The 10,592-nt window shown below is 32.3% G+C and overlaps 2 protein-coding genes across 2 annotated transcripts; both read right to left on the bottom strand.

Moving 5' to 3' along the window:
- Positions 1-1,380: 1,380 nt before the first annotated feature.
- On the bottom strand, positions 1,381-2,475 carry LOC107174603 (uncharacterized). The gene is made up of 2 exons (XM_015525640.3): positions 2,315-2,475; positions 1,381-1,786 (listed from the first exon to the last, which is right to left on the bottom strand). Exons 1-2 carry the CDS (start codon positions 2,365-2,367, stop codon positions 1,516-1,518), a joined length of 324 nt encoding a protein of 107 aa, XP_015381126.2. The 5' UTR covers positions 2,368-2,475; the 3' UTR covers positions 1,381-1,515.
- Positions 2,476-6,128: 3,653 nt separating this feature from the next.
- On the bottom strand, positions 6,129-9,531 carry LOC102622950 (ACT domain-containing protein DS12, chloroplastic). The gene is made up of 10 exons (XM_052431493.1): positions 9,110-9,531; positions 8,515-8,572; positions 8,285-8,410; positions 8,026-8,120; positions 7,595-7,679; positions 7,434-7,493; positions 7,089-7,144; positions 6,804-6,909; positions 6,619-6,687; positions 6,129-6,366 (listed from the first exon to the last, which is right to left on the bottom strand). The coding sequence occupies exons 1-10, from the start codon at positions 9,247-9,249 to the stop codon at positions 6,304-6,306; spliced, it is 858 nt and encodes a 285-aa protein (XP_052287453.1). The 5' UTR covers positions 9,250-9,531; the 3' UTR covers positions 6,129-6,303.
- Positions 9,532-10,592: the final 1,061 nt, after the last annotated feature.

Raw genomic sequence — 10,592 nt, forward strand, 5'->3', positions numbered from 1 at the left:
TAAATTTTTAAGTCGAGTTTTGGTTTCACATAATTGTAATTATGGAGACTAGTTATTCGAATAAAATTTAATTTCTTCTGTTTATCATTGTAAATTTAAATAGGGACAAGTGCATGATTATAAAAGCAGGGTTTGATAAGTATTTTTTGGAGGTACCAATAGGACCACTCATGAGCCATGACAAAATTAAGCCCATGCGAGGCCCACCTAATCCATTTGGGAAATTTACACCAATAACCATAAAAAATTTAGTTTTTTCCATCTTAACCCCTCAAACAAATTTCTATCAACATTAGCCATAAAAGAACCGTTGAGACCAAATTACCCATCTCTCTCATCTCCCTTTCCTCTTCCTCTTGCCTTCTTCTCTCCAGTTCTCTACTAATTTCAGCATCCACCTCTTTCTTCTTCTTCTCTCTCCTATAATCCTCGTAATCGTTCGGTCTAGCGGGGTCGTGCTCCTCGATTACGGTCGAAGTGACGTCGACCAATGCCGGTTGCGGCAGCACTACCACGTCGTCGGGGGAAGGTGCGATTGCAAGTGAGGAATGGGGTCTAGTCGGGAGAGAATTTTGGGTGGTTTTGGGTTTGGATTGGGGCTTGAGGATGGTTTGTGGTGGCGCGAAAATTGACCAAACAGTGGTGGTCGTGTTGGTGGGTTTGTCCTCATCGAAGGGTGGAGGTAGGTCTCCATACAACCCGCCTAGCATTTCGCAACGTGGCTTTTGATGGAAAATCCCGGGGAATTTGAATTCCGAAATTGGATTTTGGAGAATTAAAAAGCTGATTTTGTTTTGTTGTTTGGGTTGTCGGATGAGATTCGATCTGAGGTAGAAGAAGATATTACATACGAATAAGAAGAGACGAACAAAGACGAAAGGACTGGCGAAAACAAACAAATACTGAGGTAGAAGAAGGCAACCTGTCGCACGAAGCTTGCCTGTCGCACCAAAGCTTGCACCTGTCGCACCAAGACTTGGGCCTGTCGCACCAAGCTTCTTTTCGTTTGTAAAGAAGGGTAATTTGGGGAGAAAAGCATGTGTTTGGCTAATGTTGATAGAAAAAAGTTGAGAGGGTTAATTGTGAAAATAACAAAAATTTTATAGTTATTTTCATAAATTTCCCAATCCATTTTTACATTTAGCCTCAAGAATAAGACAATAATAAACAATAGGCCTAAATAATAAGATGATATGAAAGTAAGAATAAGGTTAAGATACCAATTTTTTAGTCTTAACTTCTTAAGTCTTAATGTTACATGTCATTCATTTATTAGACGATAAATTTCATAACTTGTAAAATTATTTAACCACCATCCAATAAATGATTGCCATATCTATTGAAATTTAAATTGAAACTTAAATTTTAGAATGCTTAGCATTGAGCTGAATCTAAACGATTTTATTTTTTATTATTGTTATTTTATTTTAATTTTTTTTTCACAATCGGATTTTTCTTTGAGACAATAGAAAGCCTTTTGGCTTTAAGCATGTATAGTAAATTGAAAAAAAAAAATTATCCATGAGTTTCTGAAAACCAATTAACTTCAAAATCTCTTCCAGCGCTAGGAGGAACATCTTCAATAACTTTTTCATGGCCTTTTGGGTAATAAATCCCAGTTCTTTCATGAGGAACCCAGCCACAATTCCCTTCATTTTCTCCCACATTATTATTCATCTGCTGCCTCCTCATCACATTTCCTTCTTCTGCATTGGATTTCAATGATGTTTCTCTCATCATATCATGAGAACTTGCTTTCTTTTGAAAGGATTTCCTCATTATTGGCCTATATGTCTCAAAAAGACTTAACAAATTAATAATGCAAAAACAAAGACTAGAATATTCAAACACTCAAATGAATGAAAGTAATCTCTTTTTATTGTTGTGTGGACACTGGCGAAATCAGGATTTTGGTTCGACAGATGTCATCAATAATAGAGAAACAACAAATTTAAGTAGGTTATAACACAAAAATATAAACATATGGGGGCTACAAAATAAAATTATCAGACACAGAGACAAATTTAATTGAAGACTTTCATATTTCTTGATAATTTTTTTTAACCTGAGGCCCATGTGGAGACATATTGATTCAGTTAATAAAACATTTAATTCTATGTACTTAACCAACCACTCATAATTAGTAATTACATAGTTTGAAACTATTAGGCCTATTTCGAACGAACTGTTTCATAACAAAATTAATTTAGATAAACTGAAAAGATTTATTTACAAACATACCATGCAATAATGAAGTGCGATTGTCAAAATGAAATGATGAAATAGCAAAGTAGATAGATAATGAAAGCATTACTTGAAAAACATGGAGTTAAAGGTGGGAGCTCCTCTAGCAAATGATCCTGTCATCTTTTTCTTCTTTTTTCTCTCACTTTCTCTCTTTCCAAACAATGTGGGTGGAATGAATTGAATTATGATTTAGATAGAGATCTCTTTATATAGTGAAGTTAAATAAGAGAATATTGTTATCCATTTCTCTCATCTCTAGGGAGATCATTTATTGTTCCCGTGTACGTCATTTTCTGTTTGGATAAATATTAAATTATAATACTCTTTCTTGATCATTGGGGAGCACTCATTGCAGAGCATGGCCTTCTTTTGTTTCCTTTTGTTTTTTAGTCATCTAAGTTATGCGACATGGCTTGTGGACTCAGCTTTTAAAAACTTTCCCTCGATAAGTAGTTGAATCTAGGGGAGGTACTGTTTAGTCATAACGAGATTACACGATATAAAATGAGATATAGAGGCGGATTCACCTCATGATTAGTGGGACAGAGAGAATAATTAAAAAAATATATATTTGAGTTATTAATTAATTCTGTTGAATATATTAAAATAGGCAAGTTAAATTTATAAAAATAGTCTTATAAATTCAAAATTTATAAAATTTTAACTTTGAGAATTACAAAAACCACACTTTAATTAAAATATAAAAGGTTATGAGATAACCCATATAGGTGGTTTATTATTATTTAATTTAGTTTCTATTAAATCTATAAAAATGATTTATATAAACTCATCAAGCTATAAAATTTGAGTTTTCGCATTGTGTTGTTATATAATTTAGCCATCGATAAATCATTTTTATGAATCCACCACTGATAACATAAATATAAAAAAATTAAGTGCTCGATTTACCTCACGCAAATATGACATAATATTTTCGTTAACTGCCATAAGAAACTTAAAAATGGTAGTCAATTAAATAAACTATGACCATTGACAAAAAATTAATGAAATTGTAACAGATATACAAAAAGATTTTAAAATCATTTTGCCCTTAATTGATATAAGATGAGTCGTTAATAATTGCATGTGCAAACATCGTATATTCTTTATAATTAATTGTGCAGATTTTGATGACCATTTGTGTGTATTGGGGTTATGTGTTTTGTGAGTTTTTTCTACTTTTGTAAATTTTTATTTGTTAGTAAAATTATCTTCCAGTTTTTGCCCATGCACATAGGCATTACGCCAAACCACGTAAATTATTGTATCCTATTTTCTTTCTATTTGTTTATCACCACATTTATATTTCTCCAGAAGTTGTAGTATTAGTAATTGCTCAACCCGCATTTCCGCAACACCCATAATATTTTCATTAGAATTTCTTATAACAACTTCCAACATTGGTTATTGATATTTTAAGGTTTCATCTTAAATAATAATAACAAAATAATTAAAATTTTTATCAAAATTTAACGAAATATATTGTGCTTTGATAAACAAGAAATGTCAACTAAATATAGTCAAAATAAATAATAAATTGTTAAGTCGAGTTTTGGTTTCACATGAGTGTAATTATGGAGACTAGTTATTTGAATAAAATTTAATTTCTTCTGTTTATCATTGTAAACTTAAATAGGGACAAATGCATGACTATAAAAGAAGGGTTTGATAAGGATTTTTTGGGGGTACCGATAGGACCACTCATGAGCCATAACAAAATTAAGCCCATGCGAGGCCCACCTAATCCATTTGTACATTTAGCTTGAAGAATAAGACGATAATAAACAATAGGCCTAAATAATAAAATGATATAAAAGTAAGAATAATGTTAAGATACCAATTTTTTAGTCTTAACTTCTTAAGTCTTAATGTCACACGTTATTCATTTATTAGACGATAGATTTCATAACTTGTAAAATTATTTAACTACCATCTAATAAATTATTGTCATATTTGTTGAAACTTAAATTTTGAAATGTTTAACATTGAGCTGAATGCCTGAATCTAAATGATTTCATTTTCCATTATTGTTATTTATTTTAATTTTTTTTCCCAATCGGATTTTGCTTTGAGAAAATAGAAAGCTTTTTGGCTTTAAGCATGTATAGTAAATTGAAAAAAAAAATCCATAAATTATCCATGAGTTTCTGAAAACCAATTAACTTCAAAATCTGTTCCAGCGCTAGGAGGAACATCTTCAATAACTTTTTTCATGGCCTTTTGGGTAATAAATCCCAGTTCTTTCATGAGGAACCCAGCCACAATTCCCTTCATTTTCTCCCACATTATTATTCATCTGCTGCCTCCTTATCACATTTCCTTCTTCCGCATTGGATTTCAATGCTGTTTCTCTCATCATATCATTAGAACTTGCTTTCTTTTGAAAGGATTTCCTCATTATTGGCCTATATGTTTCAAAAAGACTTAACAAATTAATAATGCAAAAACAAAGACTAAAATATTCAAACACTCAAATGAATGAAAGTAATCTCTTTTTATTATTGCGTGGACAGTGGCGAAATCAGGATTTTGATTCGACAAATGTCATCAATAAAAGAGAAACAACAAATTTAAGTAGGCTATAACACAAAATAATAATAATAATAATAATAATAATAATAATAATAAGAGGGCTACAAAATAAAACTGTCAAGTCACAAGAGAATATTGTTATCCATTTCTCTCATCTCTAGGGAGATCATTTGTTGTTCCTGTGTACGTCATTTTCTGTTTGGATAAATATTAAATTATAACACTCTTTCTTGATCATTGGGGAGCACTCATTGCAGAGCATGGCCTTCTTTTGTTCCCTTTTGTTTTGTTTTTGTTTTTTAGTCATCTAAGTTATGGGACATGGCTTGTGGACTCAGCTTTTAAAAACTTTCCCTCGATAAGTAGTTGAATCTAGGGGAGGTACTGTTTAGTCATAACGAGATTACACGATATAAAATGAGATACAGAGGGGGATTCACCTCATGATTAGTGGGACGGAGAGAATAATTAAAAAATATTTGAGTTATTAATTAATTCCGTTGAATATATTAAAATAGGTAAGTTAAATTTATAAAAATAGTCTTATAAATTTAAAATTTATAAAATTTTAATTTTGAGAATTACAAAAATCACACTTTAATTAAAATATAAAAGGTTATGAGATAACCCATATAGGTGGTTTACTATTATTTAATTTAATTTTTATTAAACCTATAAAATTTAAGTTTTCGCATCGTGTCGTCATATAATATAGTCATCGATAAATTATTTTCTTGAATCCACCATTGATGGCATAAATATAAAAAAATTAAGTACTCGATTTACCTCACCCGTTATCTGTCATAAGAAACTTAAAAATGGTAGCTAATTAAATAAACTATGACCATTGACAAAAAAAATTAATGACATTGTAACATATATACAAAGAGATTTTAAAATAATTTTGCACTTAAGTTGATATGAGATGAGTCGTTAATAATTGCACGTGCAAACATCGTATATTCTTTATAATTAATTGTGCCGATTTTGATGACCAATGCACCAAAGCCACATGGTAAAAATCTCCTTTATGTTTTTGTTTTGAGAAAGTTGCTGAATCAATGTCATGACGCTAATTTTCAAAGCATGAAAACAGAATGAAATTAAAGAAACTAATAATAATAATAATAATAATAATATTATTATTATTATTACTTTAATCCATGAATAGAAAAAGGTTGTATGCTCATCAACCCATTGCAGACTTTTGGCTTAGGGTTAATATGAGTAAATACAACACAGCTATATCATATCCCTAAACTTGAAAATTATTTAAAAAGGACCATGTATTGATGAGGATGATAAAATTAGCAAGGTTTCTATTTTATTAGTGTTTGCCATATGATATGTCATTAAAATGTTGTCCGTTTATATATATCTCATGTTTTATTTATTTTATGTAAGGAGATTAGGGAGACAGCATATTGTAATTCCCCTTGTGAATGTTTACTGGGTAGAGAAATAAAAAAAATTCATCAAGTGTGTGTAATCCTGAATTTGGTTGGTGGAGTCTTCAACAACAGCTCAAAAACTTGCCTCCTCAGTTGTTGGTCGCCTCAAGAAATATCGCAAACTGTTAGCAAGAACCTGCAAATTTGATCAAGCAAAGTCCAATCAGTACATCAACGATCGTGCAAGCCTTCAGGGGCACCGTGTGATCATTAGTGCGTTCAGGTTCTTACCGCCCACTTCAAAGTTTAAATTCAAATCTTTTATACAAGAACAGTTTTGCAACTAGAATACCGATTTTGAGTAGAAATGGTAAGTCTCTTTATTCTTTAGAGCAAACAATCTATAAAGCAATTTCCAATGTCCTATATGTAGGCCTGTTGTTTTTACCTGTTGGAGAGGCTTGATAATGGCTTTACCCTTGTAGCTGACATGAAACTTTGCCTTAGCCAACAACCCCTGGGTGCGAAAACAAAAATTAGAACAAAATATATTTATAAGGGAAGGCCACTCCTTTGTCAATATATATATATATATATAATTAAAGATGTGGATAGTTCGTTATAAAAGATTACCTCAGTATCAAACTCTCCCGATTCAACATTGACATTGATGTCAGTGATAATCTTTACAAGATCCACCAATAATCCAGGTCGATCAGCCGTCTCCACCAAAAGCAAACTTCAATAAAACAAAAGGTAAAGTAAACAAAAATAGTAAGAGCCAAATTATCCGACTGCTTCGGTTATGGGCAGGAAATTGCTATTTGGGCTGGAGTATAAGCACTTATTGTGTAGGACCAAAGTTTAGTGGATGGCAAAAGCCCCATCATCTAGATAAGAGGACGAATTATGCATTACCTTCGGTCGGGCCCATCATCAAAGACACTTATGTGGGTTGCTATGTCCACATCAACCTGACAAATTACAGCACAACAAGATTTGAGACAAGACTGACGCAGGACGTTATCCTTCCCACAATAATTCATATACATAGTTTTTAACATTCATGACAGCATGGTTTTAATTTCAATGGCAGGCAAATTGAATATAATGTCTTAAAAAAATGAGGATAAAAGTGAAGTGACATTTGGCCTAAGAGAGCCCTAAAAACACCTTAGTTTCCCATTCAAATGATCCACTAGTGAGAAGAGCCAAAAATATCAATAATCTGAAAAAATCAAAATAGGACCACAAAGCAAAGACCTGCTGTTTTGGAGGATCAACGCCAAAGGCAACACCCATTGCCAACTGGGAACTTGATTCCTGATTCCAACACCAACACAAATGGAATAAGCTTTTCAATAAGATAATACCTACTGGTGCTCCACCAAGTGATATCTCAAGAGAGACAAAAAAATGATTACCGGGTGATACTGAAGTAGATTGTTTATAACTGTCAAACGAATTGCCTCAAGCACCTCAGGATCATCAACTTTCCTACCAGTATCACTGCGCACAAGCATCATGACCAAATTAATCAAAACCACAGTGGGAATCTATTGCAAGAACTTCTCCAAAAAACACCGATGGCTCTTTGGATCATTGATTTTAGTTCTAGTATGTCTAAAATTTTAACGATTTCAACATTAGTTATAAACGTCTATTAGCAACAGACTGATCATAATTGTGTATGGAGCATCTAAAGAAGGTATTTACTATGCTCATCAAATATAGACCAGAAGATGTTGACAACAATTAAAGGATATTAGTAAATGAAACTGCAAGCAGATAATATAAATCAGCTCTGTACTGCAAGGGCATGAAAAGCAAAATGCATATGCATCACAAAACATACGCTTTGGTAATGGCAAACTTGTTGTGCTTCCCAGAAGAATCCAAAAAAACATTTGCCTTGACAACATTCAGCCCAAGGTTCTTAAGTGCGTTCATCTGCAGTTCATTTACTAACTCTCAAAGAGGTACACATCTTTGCAAAACAATAAATATTGACAATGCAGAACCAGAACTTAATCTGGAAGATCAAAGATTCACTATATATAGCGCAAATGCAAAGGATAGACAAAAATGAAATCAGCAAGTAACCGGCCTCATACAGTATCAAGAAGAGCTCCAAGGCGATCGCCAAAGGTTATCTCCACTACGGTTGCATCCGGGTCAGAATCTAGGTCTATTATGACTTTGGGAGTCGGAATTGTATCAGTGTCACCATTACTTCCATCCTGTTTACAATTCCATAACCACGTCCAACAACCAAAAAGAGAACGGAAACATTAACTGCTTAAATTGTACAAACACTAATCAATAGAGAAAAATCAATCCATACCTCCACAGCTGTAGCTGAGGAGGCTCGAGGAATTAATCTAGTTGCTGAAGATGAGAATCTGAAAAAAGTACAAGAGGAAATAAACATCCAAAAATAAAACAAATATTGACATAATTATGTGACTACGAGAGAAACATGGTTAGTCTATACAAACATTTTTAGCACGAAAACAGGAAAATAAGCAAAGATTACAGCCTTTATCACAGTTAAGTACTTGTCGAAGATATGCTGCACTATCAAACACAGGAATCAAATATTAGTTACTACTTTGAAGCCAATTTGAAACAGCATATCCAGATTAAGTACATTCTAACAAGCATATCCCAGCAGAAAATTAAAACTTACGTACGATGCCTAGTAAATTGCTAATGGATCAATTACATAGCTGCAACAACGACACTGAATTCAAAAGAAATCTTTCAATTAAGCACACCTGGCTAACATGTGTATAACAACTAAGCATCCTCTTAAATAGGTAAAGTCAAAACTTTGACCACACTAATTCGACAGCATATATCAAATAATTAACAGATCACATTAACAAAACAAGAGTTGCTGAATTCAAAATTAAGAGGAAATATTTATGTATACATACCTTCTCCTGGCAGGACAGCAAAGTGGTTTGTTACCAAAACGGGGAGAGCCTGTAACAAATGCAGCATTAGCTTTAAATTCATTATTACAACAGATCTGAACAGCTAAATGCACAGAAGCAGAACCCATAGCCACAGCCATTTTTTTTTTTTTTGAAAAAAAAAAACTCTAATAAGAAAAGAGACAGACAAAGATAGTGACTACTAAAGAGAATAAGCAAAGTGAAAAGAACCCAAATCAGAGAGTAAAGAGTGTCTCAAGAAATGGGCGGAGTGAAAATTGAAGAGAAAGAAGAAAGTAGAGATGGGTTTAAGAGTTCTTGTAATATCCGCCATTAAGATGGATAAAAAGAGCAAACTTTTGTATACACAGTTTTTGTCTCTCTCGCTTTCACTCATTCGAATCCAATCGTTTCTGCATTTATCTCCAACGTCCATTCGTCATCTCATCATCATCATCTTACTGATTATTATTATTATTATGATTTTACTTTTTATTGGGAAATTAAAATTACTCTGTTTTGGTGGGCGGAGACGTGGGAGTACAACAGCGACGCGTTTGGTTGGGCATATTGATCCCCCTTGAGTTTTAGTAAATTATCAAAAGTGGAGCATAGTTTATATTTCCTTCCATACAAGTACTGACTACTGAGTTTTGTCGAGAACATTAAGAATCAATCAATAAATCAGTAATTTGAGGGAATAAGTTCAAAATTGTAACGGAGTTTGTTGTAGGGGAATCAATTAATTTGTGTATTTAACTCAGAATTGAGTTTTAAGAGCTGATATTGGTTTAATTTCTCACTGTTTGGAGTATAAATTGGACGTTGTCTTACATAACTTAATTGATTCTCTAAAATTGATTTCTAATTGTAAGATTCATTGGGTTTATGAAGGATTTAGACTAAAGAAGATGTAACTAACTAGGACTTAAGTATGTTTACTGGTTACATGTTTATTAATAAAATTATTAAAAAGTAAATAATATTTTAGGACAAAACATTCTAAAATAAACTTTTAGAGATAGAAGAAGATAATGAGTATTATAGTTCCTTTGTTGGGTGAGGATTGATTCTTCAACAAATAGTATAACTCTTATAGTTTTTGAATGTCGAAGTTTTATCTTGTAGAGATATTGAGTGTTTTCAGAGGCTAAAGACATAATTTACATAAAATGAATATTTTGCACAGTAAATCCGTGTAATACTTAAACAACTCTAGTATAATGATTCGTTACACAAAGATCTAAGTTTTTAAAGTTACTAAAAGATTTTTTTGGTACTTTTTATAAGCTCACGTAATGGATCATGTAAGAATAAGAACATAGATCATGGATACTAAAATATAAATTTTATTTTGATATAATATCTCTTGTTTTCTTAAGAGAGAGAATTCGATTTAAGATATGATCCTTATGATAAAACTTAGCTTTCAAGCAACTTGAGTCTTCATAAACGACAGGAATCTGAAAAAGGGTCAATAATA

The sequence above is a fragment of the Citrus sinensis genome, chromosome 7 (assembly GCF_022201045.2).
Source record: "Citrus sinensis cultivar Valencia sweet orange chromosome 7, DVS_A1.0, whole genome shotgun sequence".
Classification (NCBI taxonomy): Eukaryota; Viridiplantae; Streptophyta; class Magnoliopsida; order Sapindales; family Rutaceae; genus Citrus; species Citrus sinensis.